Source organism: Nelumbo nucifera, chromosome 4, assembly GCF_055504915.1.
Source record: "Nelumbo nucifera cultivar China Antique chromosome 4, China Antique-T2T, whole genome shotgun sequence".
Taxonomy (NCBI): Eukaryota; Viridiplantae; Streptophyta; class Magnoliopsida; order Proteales; family Nelumbonaceae; genus Nelumbo; species Nelumbo nucifera.
This window is the reverse complement of record NC_142652.1, coordinates 26,148,258-26,173,195: the sequence shown is the minus strand read 5'-3', so window position 1 is coordinate 26,173,195 and position 24,938 is coordinate 26,148,258. Positions and strand designations below refer to the sequence as shown.

Below are 24,938 nucleotides of genomic sequence, written 5' to 3'. Positions count from 1 at the left end.
TGCTCAGTTTGAGAGGAAGTGTTGTGAGACCTAGCTTGTGGGCTTGGGCCATTTGTTTATGTTATGTGGTTATCTTTTTTGTTTCTTTCTTAGGCTTAATGGGCCTAGGCCTCTATTATACTAATACGTTTTTTTTTTCTTTTCTTTCCTGCCTAATAATCAGGGGTAGATTTGTCATTGTACACCATCTCTTAAACCCTACTATAAATAATAAGATTAGGGACTGTTAGAGCTGCTGCCACCCCATTTCTCTCAAACCTTCTTCTCCTCCTCTCTTCTTCTTCTCTAATATGAACACTAACACATGCCATTGTGGACCATATCTTATTACTGGTTGGAGCAGTTGCCTACAGGCTGGACTTGCTCTCTACCTCCCATTTACACCAAGGGTCCGTTTGGTTCGCAGTCGGAATCGGTATCGAAATCCTTTGGAATCAGAATCGGAATGGTCCATTCCCATATTCTGTTTGGTTCAGACAGGAATGGGAATGGAAATGGGAGTGAGCAGGAATGGGATTTCATTCCCAAGGGAGGGGCAGGGAATGGCCATTCCCTCAAATGGGGGAATGCCATTGCAGCAGGAATGGGAATGGGATTCCGATTCCGCCCAACCAAACAGTTGGAATCGGAATAGCCCATTCTGATTCTGATTCCAGACCCCTATTCCCATGAACCAAACGGGGCCCAAGTCTTTCATGTGTGCTTGCTCAAGAAGAACCTAGACCTAGGATCTACCATCAACACTTTCCTGCACAAGTTCACTGAAGGAGAGATCAAGGCTGAAGTGAACCCCTCAACATCATTGATTTTTGTTGGGTGAAAATAGGTAAATGATTTGCTAAGCAGGCCTTGGTGGTGTTGACTCATCTGCTAGTAGCAAAGGCCACTTGGGAAGACAATTCTTCTCTCCAACAATTTCCACAGCTCAACCTTGAGGACAAGGTTGTTTTCGAGGAGGGGCAAGCTCATAAGGCCACTACTCCCAAGCCCACGGCCAGCAGTATCATCAGACTCAAAAGGAAATGTGTTTTCAGTTAGTTAAGATGCTCATGCATATAAAACATGAATTGGATGTAAGCAACCTATAAAAGGATGAAACAAGAATGAACAGGAAAAGAACCAATATTTGAACTCATTTCCTTTTCTTTTCATCTGTAGGAGCAAGGGTCCCTCAAAGAACCCCTGCGAAGGGCAGTTTCCCACCAGACTCTAACATTAAAAAATAGTACAAGAAACATATGGCAACTAAATCCAACTCATGTAGGGAGTACATTTCCAATTATTCACAAAATTAAAGATTTATTTAGAAATAATACATTGTGGAAAATGACCACAAGTACTGAGCAATAAGAGACATTTAATATTCAAATGACCAAGAATCATTGCTTTTAAAACCAAAATGATCCTTGAGCTATCGGAGATGGCAGATCAATTAAGCCATCCATTCCAAGAAAGTCAAATAGTAGTATCAAGATTATAGAATTCTGTGAAAATTATCATCACAAGAACTGCCACAAAAGAATCAAATAGGATCATGATTACTTAAGTGATTCCTTTGCATCTGTTTGTCAAAAAAGCATTATTAATGATCCAAGTCAGACAATATCTGAAGTAAAACCCCTCATCCATGGCAGAGACACCAAAGCAAAGGAAAAGGGCAAAAGAAATTAAGAACTTACAAATTGCTTATATCCAATGTTGTTTTTGTTTGCAATAGTCTCAATGATATACCAAGCATCAGTATCAGGAATTCCTAACCCAGCCTTCCATGAGGACATGAAACAAAAGAATTAAGTACCAAAAAGTAAGATGAGAATACAATGAAGTAATAAAAAAAAAATCAACATTACCATATGTGATGCCACTATAATTAGCTGTGCCGTCACAAGAATGACATAATTAGACATCCTGACAACAATAACCACATGCAAACATAAATGGAAATCTCAATAAAGATATTGCAGAACCAATAACAATCACAAAACAAATCCATACAAAACCATTCTACCTGGCCCACAGGTTACATTATACAAGAGAGTGCAGACTTGCAGAGCAAGTTAATATTGAAGCTATAGAAAACATGTAGCAGGATTGTACAGGTGTTAATGCAAGATTGATACCATACCCATATCTTACAGATCTTGGTCATCATCTTTCATGAACAGAGCATTTTTTTTCTGAAACTAACTTCTATTAAAAACAAAACTGAGTAACTTGTATAATAAAAAGAAGCAAGTGCCCAGAAATAGATAAAAACATACTCAGAATCCACCAACCAAGAAGAGGCCAGACAGCCTAGAATATGCAACAAGAACCCAAAACTATAAACACCTCAGCCAGCCAAACCGTGCTCTAGAAGACTCCAAAAAGGAATTCTACAAAGACATACAACCAAGGTTCATAAGTATCGATACGATACGCCCCGTATCGGGCGTACCATATCGTATCTTTTGGTCTTGATACACCTATTTACAGGTGTTTCGGGACCCCCCATTTATTTCAATAAAAAAACACTTAAAAATCATCTCCATAGATCAAGTTTTGAAAAAAAAAAAAAAACTAAAAAAAAAACATTGAGCGGTAAGTTTTTAGTACCAATTCGCCCCTGCCGATACACAGGGGCGTACCGATACTTTGAACCTTGCATACAACTGCACAAAGCAGAACACCAGAAACATAACAAGGCCTTGTGCCTCATGGTCACCCAAGCACTACAAACAGCCACCACCCAATGAAGTGTAAATCCTCCCTCAAGTTATCTCCTTTCACACTCAAAAACTTTGATTAAACCAAGGAAGAATTCTGTCTTCTATAGAATCTCCCTCTCCCTCTAGAGGATGTGGATTTACCTCTTCCATACCCCCACCCAACTGCCCTCTTTTTCTTTAAGCTGAACCCTCCAACCTGTTCAAGTGGATATCACTTCCAAATTTCTCTGCAACACCCTCCTCCCTATCCCCAAACTTTCACCCTTCACACTCAAAGACTTTGATTAAACCAAGGAAGAATTCTGTTCCACTCCCCCACCCACCCACCTACCCTCTTTTTCTTTCTGCTGAACCTTAAAACCCATTAACGTGGATATCTCTCTTGAGTTTCTCTGCAGCACCCTCCTCCCTCTCCCCTAAATAGTCTTCCACAAGATCACCAGCACCCAAGCCTGTTTATGAAAACATTTGTAGGTTTGATTATTTCAATATTTCTGCAGGATAGTTGTAGAGAACACTGATGTGCTTGGGTTTCTTGCAATGCTCACATACCAGGTCCCGTTTATCTTCCTTCTTGTCCCTTTCTGGATCACCCCCTGACTTAGGTTTTAACAGCTGTCAGGGCTGGGGAAAGAGGCTGAGGTTGCATCATGACTTTCCGCCTAGTCTCTTCACTATGCACCAGGGAGTATGCTTGAGAGAGGGTCACACTATCTCTGGTCAGTATCTGTTGCCGCACAATGTCATATTCTGAATTCAGGCCAGCCAGAAATTCAAACACCCTATTTGTCTCGACTTGCTTTCTGTGAGTCTGTGCATTTCTGGAACTCTCCCACTCAAGGGTCTCTAGGTGATCAATCTCATGCAACAGGGATTTCAGTGTAGAGAAGTAGACAGAAATTGGTTTCTCTCCTTGTTTAAGACTATTCACTTCACACTTCAGTTCATAGGCTCTGGCAACATTAAGGGGTTGGGAATAGGTTTCTTTCATAACATCCCATATCTCCTTGGCTGTCTTGGCCCACAAGTAATTTCGGCTGATATGTGGCTGCATAGAATTACACAGCCATGCCATAACCAAGTAGTTTTCTTGAACCCACTTGGTGTACATCGAGTCCTCCTTGGAAGGTTCTTTCACATCTCCCAAGAGGTAGCCCAGTTTTCCCCTTCCCCCAATAGCCATCATGGCTGATTGGGCCCATTCCAAGTAGTTTGACCCGTCAAATCTCACAGTTGTAATCTGAAACCCAGTTTCAGATATACTACCATAACTGTTGTTCCCAAAACTACCTTCTCCCTGATTTTTAAACTCCATCTTTGGTCAAGAATCAGTAGGTACGAACTGTTAGGGTCACTACAACAGAAAACAGCACTTGGACAGTCGATCACAATCAGAAACCAGTATGGAATCAATGCAGGTCTGATCTGAAACCAATCTGTAATCACAGTATATGCATGAAACTAGTGCAGGTCTGATCTGAAACCAATCGGCAGCCACAGTATATGCATGAAACCAGTATAAATCTGATCTGAAACCAATCGGCAATCACAAGACCAAGCAATTCGTACAAGTTTTCACCCCCTAAAAGAGCTCAAAACCAAAAAACAGGTCTGAAACCAACTTAGAGAACAATCTGAGATACTGGAACAGAATTAGGGTTTCAACCGTAGGTCTGAAATAAGTGCTCAGCCGCACTTTCCAAGCAGTCCGTACAGTTAGGTTTTGTCATAGGGTCAATGTGAAACCCTAAAACTGATCACCTCTGGGAGAAAACCCTAAAACAAGCACTTTCCAAGAGGATAACAAGAGTTCGGCCCAACAGAAAGGTTTGCCGCAAGGTTAATATCAAACCCTAGAACTGAGAGAAAACCCTAAAACAGTTCGGCCGCTCCTTCTAGATAGGTCCAACCTATCTTGACTGATAGCAGTCTCTAGAAAATAAATAAGACTTACCCAGAGAATGCTGTTCGCTACCTTCCAAGGTTGCCTGAACCCTAGCCTTCTCTGATTCTTCCTGATTACCAACACTCTGCAAGCCGTGGCAAGTCTTCAACAGCTGCGAACCTCTTCTGGTAACCTCCAAGAATCAGCCAACGTATACTTCTTCATAAACTTCCAGCCCTAGATGGTTCTCATGTGGTCTGCTGGACTAGACTCACATGAGAAACCCTAGATAGATAGGCTCTGATACCAAGTAGATGATCAAGACTACAACCAGCCTTGAACCCTAATTGATTTCAGATTAGGAAAAGTAGAAGAAAAGAAGGGAAAGGGAAAAAAGAGAGGAGAAGAACTGGAGAAACAAAGGTTGAAAGAAGGGACAGATTCAGAATGATCTGCCGCCGCCACTCTCTTAGTATTTATAGGTTATGTTCAGTACATAGGGAAAAGAACAGATCTGCCCTTAGTACTTACATGACAAATAAAGCAAATAAAAAACTGAAATAACAAACTGTCCTATGAACACAGTGGGGACCACAGCTGTGGGGCCCACATCAGTGTTCTCTACAATAATCCCTCTGCACATGCACACAGCATGTTTGGAATGGAAGCATGTTTTGCATTTTCTTTATGGATAGGCAACAGATGATTTATTGATGGTCTAGTCAAACCTTTACAAAAAGAGGAGAATACTCAAAAGAATTGGGAAGCCTATTCCAAACTTCGTAAGAATGGGAACAAAGACAAAAGTCAATCAAAGGAAGCAACAAATGCAAAATATTATGGTATGGGTCGCACATTCGGTAAGATATTTGCCCATCTTTATCAATTTTCTGCTGATTACATTATTAGAGGTTGGAAAATTATTGTTGGTTCTTCATTGACTATAACACTTAAAACCAAACATTAGCCACCTCCCACTCATTACTATCAAAATGAATGTTTGTGGCTGTAGTTTGGGGAATTCCAGCAACTTAGGGATTTGTAATGTATTCAGGAATTGTTATGGAGCTATGGTGGCACTATTCTCTGGATCCATGAGACATGGTGATTCTACAAAAGCTAAGTTTTTAGCCATATTGCAAGGGCTAATATTGGGCAAATCCCATAACTACAGAAATGTAGAGGTGAAGGTGACTCAAAGGTAGTGGTGAGATGGGTTAATAATACAATGTGAACATGGAAATAATAGCATCTTATAACAGAGGCCAAAGAATTGGCTTCTGAACTAAGGTCAACATGTTCTGAAAATCGTAATCATATCGTAAATTGTAAGACTATTTCTATTTTTTACAAACTAGTCAAAAATTAAATATAGTATGCTAAAAGACTAAATATGTATAGAAAAGTGTTATTTTAAGTCGTATCTACCATATATGTACCTAAAAGGCTAAAGCAATAGAACTTACCATTTATACAATATAAGTCTAAGATAATATAATCGAGTTTGAATTGAAAGTCAAATAATCCACATGCAATGGCTCTTTTCCCAACACATGATAGAAAATAAACTCAATTTATAGTCTTAAATAACATAAATAAATCAGTTTCCAGTAAGGTCTTTAAACCAAGTCACCCTTGACAAAACCAAATATAAACAAAAACAAAATGACAAAGTAGAGAACAATTCTTAACTGAATTTATTTGAATCACAATGAGTCACACGAATCGTATAAATCATAAGATTTATGAATCAAATCATATAATTCAAATAAAAACCGTAAGATTTTTGCAGAAAATGATTCAGACATAAAATTTGAATTGAAACCCTTGCAATTAATGATTCAAGTCGTGAGTCGTATCATAAACAATAAGATTTTAACAACATTGAGGTCAACCATTTATTGGGCAAACAGATCTGCCAACAGCACGGCTGATGCCTGGACAAGACAAGGAGAAAATAGGAACCAGCTTTTCTGGGGATGGTCCACCTAGGGAAATTATTGTAACATAGAAAATAAATACATAGCACAAGAGGGCTTAAGTAGCAAGGGATACCCTACCAATTACCAAATGGGCTGCTTGGCACAATTATTTTTTGTACATCATTCTTCTCAAGAATCTCAATAAATTAATAAAATTCCTTACTTTTACTAAACAAAAACTCTAAACTCCTTGCTCCTATCCCCGCTTCCCCTGCCTCGTATACAGCCAGCAGAACCTCTAAACTTTTTAGACAGATCTGCCATTCCTTTGTAAAAGGTAGTATTAACCTTTTTCTGACCCCTTCCTCTCAACCTCCTTAGTCCCAATCCACCCGAATTATCATTCTCACTACACCTGTAAAGGAAACATCTTATTCTCTGCCACGAAATACATTGCTAGACAGCTCTCTGCTTATGCTAATTTCCTACTCCAGCCTCTTGAAGACTTTCACAACAGCTTCCCTTCTGCCCAAGAAGAAAAGGCCAAGAAATTCTGACATATGGACATCTATATCTACCACCTTTTCCAAGGCAAAGAGCTACTAAACCCATGTGCTTAATTAATAGCTACCTCATCATCCTCATCTTCTTTAAATGTTGATCTGTCACCCCTGTACGAACTAGTCTCTCCCTCAGCCATTTTCAGCTCTTCTCCATCTGCTCTGACAAAAAATGAGTATGATTACACTTTCTGAAGAGGACGCTACATGATCTTGATCCCCTTTGGCCTTCCATTAAGTGTCCTTGAGCACTCTTTGATTCCTAGTACTGCTCTTATCTGAAACCAGCATAAAGTGCTCACCTTCAACTTCTACCACCCCCAGAGTGATCATTGGAAGAGAAAATGAGACCCATCTGCTTTTCAGCTTTCTACGATATACCTTTAGCATGAAGCTTCTTAGAATACCATTCAGCCTTCTCAGCTTACCATCTAGGGTGCTCTGAGCTTTCAACCTTCTTGTCTCAACAATCATTTTCAGTCAATCTCAAAGAGCAGAAAGTAAAATTAAAGACTGTAGAAGGTATTAGTAGAAGTGGAATTAGTTGCTGTTTTTCTTTTATTTAGTTTATGGAACTTATTGTTATTTTGACATGGGCCTATTTTTGTTTTTATAGGTCTCTTTTACTGCCATCTTATTAGGGCACTTTTGTAATTTTTTACAGATTTCTGGCAACCATATAAGAGATTGGGAGATTTGTTATGAGAAACATAATTCATTCTCCAATGCACGTCTCTGCCTACTCTCTTCTATCTTTAAAACCTAAGTTCCTTGCTTATTTTTCTTGATTTCTTTTTCTGTTTTCTATTGCTAAAAAGTACAAAAGGGTATCAGAGCAAGAAGAAGAAGACTCTGATGATGATAAAGACGTTCATAATGACTACATTTGAAGTTGTTTATGGTCTGATCTGAACTGTTTAGTTTTCACTCAGTTTTTGTTTAGCTTATTGGTGTCTTTGATCTCCCACCTTGCTTGACCTATTAGATTAATCTCTTTATTCTAAACTTTCTCCTCTTGCAGTTCCTTTAATCAGATCTGGTTTTTACTATAAATTGTAAGCCACAATTTTACTACAAGTAGTACTTATGAGAATTACTATAAATAGTGAGTTCATAAATTATTACAAATAGTAATTTTGTTTTCAGGATAGTAATGATGTGTCATCCTCAAATTGCCTGATGTTTAGAAGATTTTTGGAGAGTTTTTTACCTTTTTATCAATGCCTAGGCTTCTGGCTGACCTGTAAATGCTGTAACAGCAGTTTTATATGTTGTTTTCGGTGTTTGTAGTACTCGTGTGGCCTGAAATAGGGTGAAGTGGTCCTTGTAGGGGCTGTCCATACCAGAAATACAGTTGTTTCTCTTCTGGAACTCTTTTTCAGCAGTGTGGTAGTGTCCCTTCTTTGGTTCAAACAAAGGGGAATGATCCTATAGTTCTGGTTTACGTGAGTTCAAGTATTCTTGTGACAGTGGTGACAGTTTCTCTCTTTCCTGCTGTTCTTTGTGACTGAAATAGTGTAATCAGCCCTTCCTAGCATGTTGTTTGAGGATTCAGTTGTCTCCGGTGTGCCTTCTGGTCACAACTGAGTGAGTAGGGGATTAGAAATGAACTTACCCATGGCTGTAAATTCCCTTTGATGGACTCAATTACCTAGAATGGTTGAAGGGGATTAAACTCTACATAACTGCAAGGGGGAAGGTAGGTTATATTAATGGTAAGACTAAAGTACCAAAGTCAGGGACTGATAAAAAAAAAAAAAAAACCGAAGTCAAGGAGTGCAAACCATGATAGGTGGGATCAAGAAAACAGCACGGTGATGTTGTGGCTGTTACTACCCATGCTACCACAGGTGAGGAAGACATTCATGTGGGCAAAAGCTACTTATGAGATTTGGGAGCAAGCTAAATCTACCTACTCAGAGCAACATCATTATGCAAAGATTTATCAGTTGCAAACTGCTCCTTCAACCTGCTAGCAGGGGAGAGGAGTCTCTCCACATACTACACGGATTTGACCTCCATTTGGAAAGAAGTGGATCACTATTAGAATATGGATTGGAAATGTGATGTGGATGCTAAGGCCTACAAGTCTATGGTCAGCAACAGGTTTTTTCCTTTCTTTTGGGGCTGAACCCCATGTATGAATCTATTAGAGTTCAGATATTGGGAAGATCTTCCATCAGTGCAAGAAGTATATGCTCTAGTACAATTAGAAGAAAGTAGGAGGAATGCGATGAATTGTTCCAAGGTGGAGCCAGTTGCTCTAGCAGTCAGGGGAGGTGCAAAACTGCAAACACAAGTAGTGGAAGTTCTTTTAAGAAAAGTGATTCTCACAAAAGGGTGGACGATAAAGATAAACTGTGGTGTACTCATTGTCAGCGACCCAAGCACACTAAGGACACTTGTTGGGATCTCCAATGAAAGGAAGCTGACAATGAACCAAGATTTTCCTTCTAGTTCCGATCCAAAGGAAGATATCATCAACTCATTTTGTGACCATATTGAGTTGTATGGTAGGATACTTCGTCAAATGGATTCTAGCACTACTCCCTCCACTTCCTTTGCATCTATATTAGGTACTCTGCCACAGCCTTCCATGTATCTTCTCTTACTTTAGAGTCTCCCTAGATCATTGACTCTTGAGCAATGAACCATATGACAAGTAAGTCCAACTTATTTCAATCCTATAACCTACTTTCTGGGAGAGATAAGGTGAGACTAGTAGATGGTTCATTCTCCACCATAGATGGTCAAAGAACCATTTCCCTCTTATTGGGCCTTTCTCTTTCAAATGTATAGCATGTACCTAAACTTCCCATAAACCTCTTTTCCATTAGTAGCATTACAAATTCATTGAACTGCTCAGTAACCTTTTTTTCCTTCTTCTTGTGTTATACAGGATTTAACCTCGAGGGAGAGGATTGGTAAAGGTAATATGGTCAATTGTCTCTATGTGTTGGAGAATAAATCTGGTTTTGAAGCTATAGAGTCTGGTCTTGCAACTATAGAGTCTATGAGTTAGTCCAATATAAGTCAGGTTTATTTATGGCATAATCGTCTTGGTCATTTATCTTTTGAGTCATTAAAATTTTTGTTTCCGGAGTTGTTTAAGTTAGTGTCTATGTCCGAGTTGAGATGTCAAACTTTTTAGTAGAGCAAACATTGTAGAAATCTTTTCTTTCAAAGAATAATAAAGCTCAATTTCCTTTTCATATTGTTCATTCTTATTTTGGGGCCCTATTACTTTACCCTTCGAGGCTGGTTATAAGTAATTTATTACACTTATTGATGATCATTCCAGATATGTGTGGACGTATCCAATGTGATCAAGAGATGAAGTTCCAAAAATATTAAAAGATTTTCAATGTATGATATTCACCCAGTTTCAAATTGAAATCCAAATATTCTTGTCTGACCAAGCAAAGGAGTATTTCCACTCTAACCTCACAAAGTTCTTTACCTCACATGGATCCCTTCACCATAGCTCATGTGCTAGAACACTCCAACAAAATGGGGTTGCAAAAAGAAAAAACTATCTTCTTCTTGAAATTGCTCGTGGGTTGTTGCTTCATATGAATGCTCCTAAACATTTCTGGATGGATGCTATTTTATATGTTGCTTATCTCATTAACCGTATGCCATCTTGGGTGTTGGAGTACAAGGGCCCACATCAGCTCTTGTTTACCAAAGCTCCATTGTTCCCCGTCCCCATGCGTATGTTTGTTTTCGTTGCTTTGTTCATGACCTATCTCCCTCCCATGGTAAACTTGACCCTCGTGTTATTCGGTGTGTCGTCTTGGGTTACCCTTCTTCTCAAAAGGGCTATTGGTGTTGTGATCTCATCTCTAGGAAATATTATGTCTGTATGGATGTGTCCTTTGAAAGTGACCCCTTCTTTCCTGTTTCTCCTCACAGGGAGAATAGGGTTGAAGAGAAACACGTACAAGTTCAACTTCCTCCTCTTGCTGATCCTCCTCCATTCTGTGTGTTTCTTCGTTGCCGAAAGGGCCAGCTAAGCTAAAAAGCAGTAGAGCAACTTGAAGCCAAACCACCAATATCATCGAAATCTCTAAGGGCAGATACTTCTATTGCTAATGATCTTGACATTCCCATTGCTAAAAGAAAGGGTGTCAGATCTTGTTCTACCCAATATCCCATCTCCCATTTTGTTTCCTATGAGAACATCTCATCTTCCTTCCATGCTTCTCTTTCTTCCATTGACAGTGTCCCTATCCCTAAGAATGTGGCAGAGGCTCTGTTGGTACCTAAATGGATAGATGCAATGAAAGAGGAAATAAGTGGTTTGCATAAAAATGGTACATGGGATTTGATGGGCTTTCCTGATGGAAAAGAACTAGTAGGGTGCAAGTGGGTATTTGCAGTGAAACACAGGGTTGATGGCACAATGGAAAGATATAAAGCCAGGTCAGTGGCAAAAAACTATTGTCAATTGATATAAAGCCAGGTTGATAGAAATATCTCTTAGATTCTTCTAATTTCTTCTCTTCATACAAAAGACTATAGTCAGCTATTTATATGGCTAACTGGCAATAGAAGTAGGAGAACTCTATTCATTAACCAAAATTCCACCTGGCATACATGGCTTTTTTTTCTGTTTTTCTTTCTTTTCTTTGATCGATTAGAAAGGAATTTTGTTGAAGTATCAATTGGAAGAGAAGTACAAATGGAGGACAAACAGATAATGCTCTAGAGAAAATAAAGTGGGTGGGGGTGGAGGGAAGAACCAACTAGATTTGAGAGCCAAAAACAAATAGGCACTGCTAAAGCAAAACTATGAACAACCCAACCCAAAATGCCACCCAACAGAAAAGAGAAATCCCAGCAAATGGCCAATTACTTACCAACACAACACACAAGTTCACTTATATAACCATTCCAAGTCCTTACTTTTGTAATTATGTCACATTTGGTAATTGGTATACACTACATTGTAATGTCACATTTGGTAAGGTCCTTCTTACCAAGAGTTAAGCCAATTTAGAAAAGAAACATGCTAAGAAACAACAAAATCGTAAGCACCATCCAAAGAGCAAGAAATTTTAGGACAATATAGTCACTTTTAAAAAATAATGAAAACTAAAGCAGGTGCATAACTAGACTTCCACATAAATAGGATGCTTACTTATTTGAAGACTGATCCATTAAATACTCAAAGTAGCCTTCCCAAAATCTGCAAGTGAAACATGGATGATAAAGGAGAAATATAAGGATTAATTACACAATAATATAAAAGGAACAATAATTTAATAAATGAATTCATTCCATCAAGAGCTTAAGGAGATTCTAAGTAAAAGTGATGGCACATATTTGAATAAAGAAGTAAAGAACCATATTTTCAAAATGAAAAGAAACATTACATGAGGTACAGACAGCCAACTAGGGCATCCTAACCCTCATACCATGAAGGAAAATTAGACTCCAAAAACAATTATTACATTACTGAAGAAAAATTAGACAGAGAGTATGGCATGGACCAATTTAGCTTTAAAATTTCTAGCCACCCGAGATCCAAGATATAACCGTGGTTTTTTGTTTGATTGATAGCAGCAAGCCTGTGTTTTACTGGATGGTTGCAAGAAATTGTTGTGACTATGTGAACTCATCAAAACAAAGTCATCCAAACATGCATTCATTGGGTGCTTTGGTTTATCTCTTGACTCATAGCATGTCTGGGTTCTTTAGAAACCACAAGAAAGTGTAATGATTATGTGAACTCATTGCTCCACATGTTAGGCTACCTTTGTATTTCTTGATATTCCTAGTAAGGTAGTGGATCCTAGAGGTAGTCTCCATTTTTTCATATAATAGCGGGTAGTTCATGTATCACTTGGGGTAGCAACAAGAAGCATGCACTCACTGGGTAATTTTGTCTTTCATTTGATTGATAGAATGTCTATGTTTTATTGTAGAGTTGCAAAAAATTATAGTAACCATGTGGAAATCAAAGCCAAATCACCTAGGCATGCAATCACAAGGTGGTTTTAAACTTGATTATTAGCATGATCAAGACTTATTAGAGGGTCACAAGAAAGTGTTGTGACCACATTAACTCATTGAAATCAAATCACCCAAGCATGCACTCATGGGGTGATTTGGTTTTTCTTTGTATTGATAACATGTTAATGTTTAATTGGAAGGTCACAAGTATTGTGACTATGTGAACACATCACAACACATGTTAGGCTACTTTGGCATTTCTTGAATGTCATAGTAAGGTAGTAGACCTTAAAGGTAGTCTTTACTTTTCATTATTAATTCTCGCCTAGTCGCCTAGGTGATGGGGTTTTTTGAATAAAAAACATGAATCCTAGGGTAATTCCTTAGGCTATGTTTGATTTGAAGGAAAAGGTAGGGAAAGGTAGGGAAACCTATACGAGGTTTGTAAAGGTTTCACTACCTTTCCTTCAAATCAAATACAGCCTTAGGTTCCCTAGCAAGCAGCAACCATCTTTCACTATTAATTGTCTATAATTTTCATATAAAAGTATAAGCTTTATTTGAAACATAGAAAATCAACATATTCATGAAAAAAAATAGAAGAAAATAAATTTTAAGACTGAACCTCTATTTTTGTCCTAGGAAAAGAAGAAAAGAAATCAACATATTCATGATGATGATGATGATGAAAATAACAATGTGTTGACTGGATAAAATTTTGAGTTCTTCCATGCTTATCAGTTCAAGTTTTGAAGTCTTTGAGGGTTCAAGATAGTATAAATGTTGATTGAACCCTAACAAATGAGAAAAATAAATAAAAAAAATTAGCATTTTAACCTAAACTGAATAATTTAGTTTAGTAATGTCTATTTTATTTATTATAATATCAAGAAATTAAGAATATAAAAGCTGTTCTCCTGGAAGAAATCCATAGAAAGAGAAAGAAGGGAAGAGAGAAGAGAGAAGGAGAAGAGAGAAGAAAGAAGAGAAGAGAGGTAGAGAGAAATAGAAGTTTGGGAATCAAAAAGTTAGGTTGGTAGCGCCAACTCTTCTATTTATATTAGGGTGACCAAACTAATAAAATAAAAGGAAGTACAAAGACAAAAAAGCCCATAAGGCTTTGAGTACAAGCACTATTAACTCTCCCCCTCAAGTTGGGACATAGATGTCAATCATGTCCAACTTGTCACAAAAGCCACTATGTTGCAGGTGATGTAGGCCCTTTGTGAAGATATCTACAAGTTGTTATTTATTTATTTATTTGATCAATAACTGTGGATTGAATTAAGATTATGAAAATTACAAAGCAAGGGAGCTAAACAATCTCAACTCCCGAGTACAACTAGTGAACACCAAAAGTAAAGCAATTACAACATAACCCAAAAAATAGAGTTTCTATTCACCCCTTGCCTAGCTAGACCATATGCCAAAGAATTTGCACTTCCCTTTACCCATGTGCATTGAATTTCAATGTCCTTAGTCTGTTAGTCAGCCACTTAAATTTTCTCTTTTCATTGTTGTAATTCCAAAGCCTAGAATTATCCTCTTTTAGCCAGTTCAACACAGCTTCAGAATCTCCTTGTATGATCAACTTATTAATATGCATGTCCTTGACCCTTTGTGCCCCTTCAAGAGCTGCTAGTATCTCAGCCCTCAAGGAATCTTTCACCCCTATTGGTCCAAAAAACATAGCTAACAGATTCCCTTTTTCAACTCTTATTGCTCCCCCTATTCCGGATGGCCCTGGATTACCCATACTGCTGCCATCAAAATTCAGTTTAGTAAAACCTTGAGGTGGAGGAATCCAGCAAGAGCTTGAGGCCTTCTTAGCTTAAGCTAATTCTGTGATCTCCTTCCAGTTTCTTAGCAACTAGGGTGCATACTTCGCCACTTACAAGCTTCTCCCTAATAAAGTATGTCTCCACTTCAATGCATTTAATCCTATCATAAAGGACCGGATTGGTTGCAATATTGATAGCAGCCTTGTTGTCACAATACAATAACATAGGACTATCAACTGCAAATCCCAATTCATTCAACAAGTTCTTTATCCACAGTATTTAACTCCATGAGACAGCTTTGTATTTTGCTTCTGCACTAGACCTAGCCACCACACTTTGTTTCTTGCTTCTCCATGTGACAAGATTTCCTCCCACGAAGGTGCAATATCCATTGGTGGATTTCCTATCATCTACTAAGCTAGCCCAATATACACTTCCAGCTTTAAATGCCCATGCTTCTGGAATAACAAACCATCCCCTAGATACTTCTTAAGATATCTAAGTATTCTGTCAACAGCCTCCACGTAGGCAGCCTTAGGGGCATGAATGAACTGACTAAGAACACCCACAGTTAATGCAATGTCAGATCTAGTTATAGACAAATACAGGAGCCTTCCCACAAGCCTCTAAAACTGTTTCACATCCTTTTTAGTTTCTCCATGACAGTCACCCAACTTATGATTAGGATCAATGGGAGAATCGACCGGCTTTACTCCTAGTTTTCCTATAATAGATCTAGAATGTATTTCCAAGGAAATACCTCAAGGAACTTAGATCTTTTAGCTCAAACTAAATGGCTAAAAACTTCTTCAGCTTTTGAATTTCACTTGTCCAATCTCCAGTCACTACCATGTCATCAACATACACTATCAAAGCTACAATTTTACCTTTCCCCCTCTTCACAAACAATGTATGGTCAGACTAGCATTGCTTAAAACAGATCTGCTGCACAACTAGATGGAACCTATTGAACCAGGTCCTTGGTGACTGTTTTAGGACATTCAAGGATTTCTTCAATTTGCACACTTTCTACTCACTGCCTTTAGCACAAAAACCAAAAGGTTGAACTATATACACCTCTTCTTCCACACCACTGCTCAAAAAAGCATTCTCGATATCTAACTGGTGAAGGTCCAAATTAAAATTGGCTGCCAATGAGAGGACTCTAATGGAGTTCATCTTGGTAACTGGGGAAATTTTCATTGCTTAATCCACTCCATACACCTATGTGAACCCCTTTTCCACCAATTGGGATTAATACCTTTCCACTATGTAAAGCACTTGCATCCTACTAGTTCTTGTCCTTCAAGAAGGTCCACCAACTCCCATGTACCACTTTTATGTAAAGCACTTATTTCTTCCTTCATTGCATTTGTCCATTCAAGTACCGACAAGGCTTCTACCACATTCTTAGGGATAGGAACACTGTCAATGGAAGAAAAAAAGGTACAAAAAACAGGTGAGATATTCTTATAGAAAAACAAAATGCAAAATGGGATAGTTGGTGGTACAAGACCTGACACCCTTTCTTTTAGCAATATAAATGCCACGATCATCAACAACAAAAGTATCTATACTGATGGGATCAGACATATCAATAGGGATACTGGTATTTGGCTGGGAAGGATCTACCCCTAGAGATTGTGATGATGTCAATGGTACAACTTCAAGTTGCTCTACAGTTTTTTAACTCGGTTGGCCCTTATAGCAACAAAGCAGCACACGATACTCAGCTGGCCCTACTATTTTTGAACATGCTTCTCCACAACCCTACTCTCCCCTTGAGAAATAGGAAAAAATGGGTCACTCTCAAAGGACACATTTATAGATACATAGTATTCTAGAGATAGGATCAAAACACCGGTAACCCTTTGCAGAAGAAGGTAAACCTAGAAAAAACAAGGAATGGCATGAGGGTCAAGTTTACCACAAGAGGGAGATAGGTCGTGAACAAAACAACAGCAATCAACCACACACATAGGGACAGAGAACAAGGGAGCCTTGGGAAACAAGAGTTGATGTGGGGCCTTGTACTCCAAAAACCAAAATTGGCATATGGTTAATGAGATATGTAGTAGATAAAACAACATCCATCCAAAAACATTTGGGTACATTCATATTAAGTAACAACCCACGAGCAACTTTAAGGAGATGGTGGTTTTATCTTTTTGCAATGCCATTTTGTTGGGGTGTTTTAGCACAAGAACTACGGTGAAGGGATCCATGTGAAGCAAAAAACTCAATGAGGTCATAGTGGAAATACTCTTTGGCATTGTTAGACTAGAAGGTTTGAAATTCATTCTGAAATTGGGTAAATATCATACATTGGAAGTCTTTTAGAATTTTTGGAACTTCATCTCTTGACCGCATTGAATACACTCATACATATCTGGAATGATCATCAATAAGTGTAATAAAGTACTTATAGCCAATCTTGAAAAGTAAAGTAACAAGGCCCCAAACATCAAAATGAACAACACGAAAAGGAAATTCAGCTTTATTATTTCTTGAAGGAAAAAGGATTTCTACAATGTTTGCTCAATTAATAAGTTTGACATTTCAAATCCAACATGGAAACTGACTTAAACAATTTTGGAAACAAAATTTCCAATGACTCAAAAAGACAAATGACCAAGACGACTATGCCATAAATATACTTGACTTGTATTGCATTAATAGATTCCATGGCTACAAGACCAACTTTATTCTCCTACACAAAAACCATCACCCATACTACCTCTACCAATCGTCTCCCCCGAGATCAAATCCTATATTACACAAGAAGAAGAGAAAAAAGATAATAAGTTGTTCAACGAATTTTATAACACGATGTACAGAACTGCTTGGCAATTAGGCAAGGCAAGCCTCCAAGGGTGCCTTGTCCCCTAGGCATCACCTAGGCCTTGACAACCATGTACCTTCTTTTGGAAACCATCCTTCTTAAAAGAACTTCCACCACTTGCATTTGCACCTCCCCCAACTACCAAAGCAACTAGCTCCCCCTCTGAACTATTCATCACATTTCTCCTACCCTCTTCTAACTACACCAAGGCATATAATTCTTGGACTAAAGGGAGATCTTTGCTTCCCAAAATCTGCACCTTGATAGACTCATACATAGGATTCAGCCCCAAAAGAAAAGCAAAGACTCATTGTTGGGAAACTAGAGACTTGTAGATCTTTGCATCTTCATCACATTTTCAGTCCATATTCAGATAATGATCCAACTCCCTCCAGATAGAGGTCAAATTTGAGTAGTAAACTGAGAGACTCCTCTCCCCTTGTCTATAGGTCGAAGATTCAGATTGCAACTGGTAGAATTTTGCATAATGTCTTTGCTTAGAATATGTAGATTTAGCTTGCTCGTTTCATAGGTTGTGTCCGCCCACAGAAAATTTTTCCACACTTGTGGCAGCAAGGAAACTAAAAGCCACAACATCACCATACTATTTTCTTGGTTCCATTTATCATGTTCTGCACTCCCAAACTTCGGCTCCTTGATTTTTCCATTGATGTAGCTTATATTTCGTCTTATAGTTATGTAAAGTTTAATTCCCTTCAACTGTTCAACATCTCTAAGTAGTTAAGTCCATCTAGGGGAAAAATAACCATAGAGAAGTTCATATCAACCCCCCCCCCCCCCACTCACTCCACCATGGGTAGCAGACACACCAGAAGTGGCTGAATCCTCAGATGACATGGAGAAATAGGACTGTTGTTACAATTCAGCCACATAGGAAGCAATAGAAGAAGGAATAACAATCATCAGACCCCTTGGTCTTATACAAACAACACTAAAAATTGGTATTCACCACAATCCACATATAACACCTGTACGTACATGTTGATCACCACAACTGCAATAGCGTAGAAGGTGCTAAACCAATGCTACAGAGACACCCATGATGAGTTCACAACTCAGGACGAATCCGCGATGAGCTCCGAGCCTGCACAGACTTGCGATGAGATCAAAGCCTATACAAGTTTGCGATGAGCTCAAGGTCACCACGGACCTGCAATAGACTCAAAGCCATGGTACCGAAGATAAAATCAAAGCCGCTAGGGATCCGCAATGAGCCCAAAGCCATCGCAAACCTGCGATGAGCTCACAACCATCGCAGATCAGCGACGAATGAAGAAACACGATGACCGGTCGACATCACTCGTGACAGAATGCCCAGTAGGATTAAGAGAGACACATAAGACTAGCATTGACATCATCCGCGCCACGTCACTTTAAGAGGCTCGCAAAAAGTAGCACATGTGTATTATGAGAATCCTCAGACGAAAGGAAACCTCGTCATGGAGAGATCTCATAAGACACGTGGCGAAACCTTAGCGATGTCCCCCTGACAACTAACACCGAATCAAAGGTTCCCTTTCCTAGTGGGAATAAAACTCTTTTGGCTCCTTCCTTTCGGGACCTTGGGATCTCTCCCTATAAAAGGAGGTTTAACTCATAACAAGGACAACATTCTGTCAATCAGAGCCTTTAGCCTACCCTTTACCCTCTGCCTTCCTTCGTCTTTCAAGGAGACCCCCATACGAACATCAGATCAGGATAGGTCTAGATAAGCCCTATGAACATCAAAAACCGCTCCTCTAGGGTACACAGTGAGTCACTACTATCATCAAGAATAGCACATACACTTGTTGTTACTGCAGGTACATGTCATTCCAAACTTACAAAAGCACTCACCTGAGTACACAAGGATCACATGGTCCACATAAAGGATGAAAATGCACCTCAAACACCTTCATTGCAAGCACCCACCACATTTCAGGCTATATCTTGGCACACGGCCAAGAGAAGAAGAGACATGCAAAACAACACATATGCACCCACAGTAGAGGACACAGCCATCAAACCAATACCAAAAGCAAGGAAAATCAGACTTGGCTTCCACCAGCATTGATTTGGATGATTTGGGAGGAGAGGAATGCACAAATCTTTGTACAGAAGGAGAGAAGTAAGAAGACGATGAAAGTGTTCTAGATGAAACATCGGAGCAAAATTTGAGATCACACAATATCAACAGTCATCTCAAAAGGATGGGCATAGCAATTAGACAAGAGGGATGAAGGAGGTGGTTGTGAATTCGTCAGGAGATATCAACGGTCGTCTCAAACTGCTAGAGAGGAGTTTGGTGGCCCAGTTTGTTAATTTTGATCCTGATGCAGAAGTTGTAGGGGGATGGGCTGCTGCGGAATGGTGTCCAAAAAGTTCTCTTCATGTTAGAAAATTGAGTGCTGGATCTTTTCTTTTCATATTCTTCAATGTGGAGGAAGTGAGAGATATTTTGGTTCGAGAACAGAGTCTGATATGTTCCCCAGATTTAAGGATCGGGAGATGGTACCTATCAGTTAGTGCGATTAGAGACATAGGTCCCTCAAGCTTGGTGTGGTGGAAGGTTCAGGTTTGTGGATTCAAGAACGAATTCATGGTGAAATCTTGTTGCTGGTCGTATTTTAGTCGAGGTTCCAGAGATTCATTTGGTGCCTACGACATTATCTCTTTGTTTTGCTAGAGAGAACTTTGATTTAAGGTTAGTGGTCACTGGCTTCTATTGTGTTGGAAGGGAAGACGAACAAGCTAGCTAGGAGAGAGGGAGGGAAGTTAAACATGAGGATAATTTTGGCATTAAAGATAAAATTAATGATTGTAAGGATGATTTGGCAGATGTGGGGCTCGTTGGAAATGGAGAATGTAGGACCCCAAAATTGCACTTGGGGTCCATTCAATTTCGGCAAAAAGGATGATCGGCTTTGCCCGCTCTCTGTAGTGGATAGGGGAAGGTGAGGAGGGAGGAGTTGATGAGGGATGTGTGGAAGGCCAAGAGAAGAAGAATTTGGGGTTTGATATGGGAGAGGAAGAGTCTCCAAATTTGAACATAGAGACGCTTAGGGCCAGGAAGCTAGATTTAGGGTTGAGTGGGAGCCATATCACCAAGTCCAAGTCTTTTATTAGGAAGAAGTGCATTCTTTTGGATTGTTTAAGGGTGGTTAAAAGGAACTCATTTATTTGCAAACATTCAAAAGTGAACAAAAAAAAAGTGGGATCTGGAAACCATTATTTTTGGGTAAGGAACAAAGGTGGAAGGAAGGACAGAAGTGGGTAATCTTAAGATATGACAAAAGCAAGAAGGACATTGAGAAGTTTGAGGCTGAGAGTGATGAACGTGAAGTTGATCAAATAGTTGTTTCTGACGATCATGTCCCAGTCTGCTGCAAAAATAGCAAGATTGATGCTAATTAGATTTCTGGAGAGGTGAGCCAAAAGGCAACTGTTTCTATATCGATTCGGGTTGATTTCTCTCCTAAGGAGGAATTTCTGGCTAGCGATTCCAGGGAGATTCATAATGGAGCAAAGGATAGGTTGGGGGAGAGGACGAAGGAAGTTGCGATAGGGGTTGGCAATGCCGAATCTGGAAAGGTTTTAGGAGATGATGATAGAGGAAAAGAGAATAACAATGCAATTGTTTGCAAATCTTCCCAAGTAGAGTGCTTTGATGCCATTCACAGTCCTTTTGAGGAAGTGGTGATTGGAAAGTTAAGTGTGGATTTAGGTAGGAGGGCGGCAGACAATGATGTGGTCACAACTGAAATTCCCAAGAAATCTCGTGGAGAAAGGAATATGACATTGTCCACATTACCAAGGTATTTTCTCAGATGAAACTTGGTTTGGTGGGGGAAGGACCTACAAAAAATTACAAAAAGATTTATAAGAGAGGGGGGAAGACAACAGTGCCAATATTCGAAGATGCTGGAGGTGTTCACTTTCGGGCTAATAATAGCCTGGTCTCTTAGATGGGAATCTTTCAGCATGAAAAATACAATGGAATTGATTCCAGTTCTGAAGCGAGAGATCATGATAGAAGTCTTGATGATCAGGTGGAGAGGTCTGGAAAGCTTCCTATTGAGAAAATTGTGGAGAAAGACATTGCATTTGGCAAAAGCCTTGGCTTTTTTTTTTTGCGAGGGAGGGGAGGAGTTTGCTAGGAAGGCCTTTGAGGAATTTGAGAGGAGGAAGGAAGAAAGTTTGAAGAAAGTAGTAATTGGGGAGGGAGGAGAGATGTGGGATGAGGATATTGACAGATAGGAGGAAGTGTTCTAAGGGGAGGATTAATCTGAAAAAAAAAAAACAGCAGGAAAGACAAGGAATTCTTGACCCAATATTTCCACTCCGATACCATGTTCTCTTGGAAGAAATCAATAAAAGAGAGAAGAGAAGAGAGGAAAAGAGAAAAAGAAGCTTGGGAATCAAAAAGTTAGGCTAGCGGCACCAATTCTTCTATTTATATTAGGGCAACCTAACTAATAAAATAAAAGTACAAAGACAAAAAAGCCCCTCAGCTTTGAGTAAAAGTACTGTTAACAAAAGTACCCAACAGCACTCTGTAAAAAATGTCCTGGCAATTGGCTGAGGTGACCCTCCATGAGTGTCTTATCACCTAAATGCTACACCAATATAATCTTTGGTTAAGCCTATTCCAAATTAGCCCTAAGAAGAGCAACATAATCTAACCCCTCATACCTCTAAATTCTACACCAACACCTGAGAGCCCTGGGTTTCCAAGCAATTACTCTTCAAAATAAAGCTTCATATATCCATTTTTAAGATTTTCGCAGCCTGTCATTTCCTCCATAAAGCCTAAGGACTTCCATATCATCCTTGCTCTCCTGATAGAGTGCAATTTCTAAAGTTAATGATTAGGAAAAAGTTCTTATCTGACTATTAGCGCACTGTAATTTTTATAACTAAGACAAACTAGTACAAAAATAATATTCCTCCAATAAGCAATGCTAGGACCTGAGGGTACATTGATCAGATATGTAAGGATATTAAAAGATAAATAGGTTTACAATAGTATTTGAGGAACTATATAATCAGGGGTTTAAATAACTGTATTGCTTCTTTCTCACAAAAACAGCTGATAGCACATAGAGGTAATAATACCTCCAATCTCACTGGTCTCAAACAAAGAATGGTGAAAACATACCGTAGTTCCTCCCAGATGGATAGAGAAAGGAGATGACGTTGAACATAATCTGGAACATTATTAGAATCTTTTTTATACATCTCTGCAGAAACTTCGAGTGCATCTCTTATGGTCGACATGTCATTCCGAGAGGTGGCACGACTGATTGCTGTTTTGAGCTGAAGTCTCACACAAATTCAAAAAGAGACATTCATAAGAAGGATTATATAAGAGAAATTCTAAAGCATACAAACTAAACTAAAAGACCACAAAGAGAGCAGACAAAAAGCAAAAACTGTCCTACTTACAAATATAATGGATATAAAATGTTAACTAATACTAGTAATACTTTTCCACTATTTTATTTAGAATATTATACACTTCTCATCACAAGACAAGAGTTTCACCAAAGCTTACCTCAACCTATTTCCAGTTTTCCACCTAGTAAAAGACAAAATATTTTTATTTGTAGGCAGAAGTTCAATCCTAACTAAAACCACGAAAGAGCTAAATGGTTTACTTCCAGAATATATTTTATCCAGCCTAGTAAACTCTTGTTTTTTTTTTTTTTTGACAAGTAAAATATGTTTTCATTGATCGTAATATAGAAACAATACAAGCATCCCAAGGAGAGGCATGAATTGCAGCCAAGTAAACTCTTGTTGTTACATTAGTAATACATTTTTGGTAATATCACCAACATACCAATTCTTTAACTGCAACAAACTGCTCTTCGGTCAAACGACAGGCCCATCCCTGATAACATAAACCCAATGGACAGTTAACTATTGACACGCATAGAAAATACTCAAATAAAGTATTCTTTAATGTTTTACATACTGAATGAATGTGTTCCCTTATACACTCAACAAAACCACTGCCTCCAATTCCCTCTGCATCAGACTCAATTAAAGCTGCAAGCCAAAAACATATGCTTGTAACATACCAAGATAGTATATATAAGCTTTAGATATTAATTTCACTCAAGATACATCAGAAGCAAGCATAAACAGTACTGAAATGAATGATGTCCCACAGAATCATACCAAGAATTGTGCCATATTCAAATGATGAAAGAGGATCATCAGTTGCTCCCAATTTCAAAAGACGTAACCACAGTCCCTGTTTAACCAAGCAAATTTGTAAGTAAAAATATAACAATGCAAATGACTAGCAAAACCATACTGTGAAACTGAACAACATCTTAATAGTCAAAAGATCTTCGATTACTTGGAGACACAAGCATTGTTGACCATCTAAGAGACGAAAACAGACTAAGAGAATTATACAAGTTTGGACTATTATTTTCCCCATGCCCTGAAGAAAGAAACTATATTGTGGGTTCTCTTCCTCAGAATGGAGCATGTGGATAGTCTTGTGAAATAAATAAACCATCTGGCATTGGTGGAGTATTCTGTATTCAGGGATAGCTTTGGTAATTGGTACTATGTCAGGAGGCAAAGTCTCTCTCTCTCTCTCTCTCTCTCTCTGCTTCAGGAGGCAAAGTCTCCCTCAAAAAAGATTCCTGTGGTGAGCAGGATTTCAACAATTCTGGTATCAGAGCACCGGCTTTGTCATGCCACAGACAAGATCTGCGACTATGGTAGAAAGAGTAAGCCAAATCAAGGTGGATTTACACAAATTCTTGGGTGACCTCCGAGATATCAAGGAAGTGCTCTCAGTGGTGATGATACAGTGTGAAAAGATATCAGCCGCTGTGAGCAGCAGAGAAAATGACTCCAAGAGCTCCCAACCAAGGCAGCATTCAAAAATTTGGCAGAAATATGCCTCGGCCAGTCAAGATGGATTTCCCTGTCTATAATGGTGAAGATCCTCTTTCATGGATCTACAAGATTGCCAGTCATCAGAGGGTGGCAATTGCTTCAGTATACATGGAAAGAGAAGCTATCAACTGGTTCCAGTGGTATAAGTGTTCTCATCCGCAGATGATTGGGAACAATTTGTCAGAAGCTCTCTATGTTAGGTTTAGAATGTCTTCCTTCGAAGATTTTGATGAGGCGCTTGTGCTTGCTGAGCTACAACAGATAGGCATGGTTCATGATTATCGGGTGGAATTTGATTGTTGGCGATGAGAATGCATGGCTGGCCGGAGAAAACTCTTGTCGGCTGCTTTGTTGGTGGTCT

General features: G+C 38.9%; 1 protein-coding gene across 2 annotated transcripts in view; it reads right to left on the bottom strand.

The window, feature by feature from the left end:
- Positions 1-24,938, bottom strand: part of SCD1 (stomatal cytokinesis defective / SCD1 protein (SCD1)) — a 116,840-nt gene that overhangs the window by 33,509 nt on the left and 58,393 nt on the right. For both annotated transcript variants that reach the window (XM_010266886.2, XM_010266888.3), the window contains 7 exons: positions 23,840-23,915; positions 23,634-23,707; positions 23,499-23,549; positions 22,815-22,972; positions 12,219-12,266; positions 1,851-1,908; positions 1,680-1,763 (listed from right to left, as the gene is read on the bottom strand). In XM_010266886.2, coding sequence (XP_010265188.1) covers positions 1,680-1,763; positions 1,851-1,908; positions 12,219-12,266; positions 22,815-22,972; positions 23,499-23,549; positions 23,634-23,707; positions 23,840-23,915 — 549 coding nt within the window. The remainder of the gene's footprint in view (positions 1-1,679; positions 1,764-1,850; positions 1,909-12,218; positions 12,267-22,814; positions 22,973-23,498; positions 23,550-23,633; positions 23,708-23,839; positions 23,916-24,938) is intronic.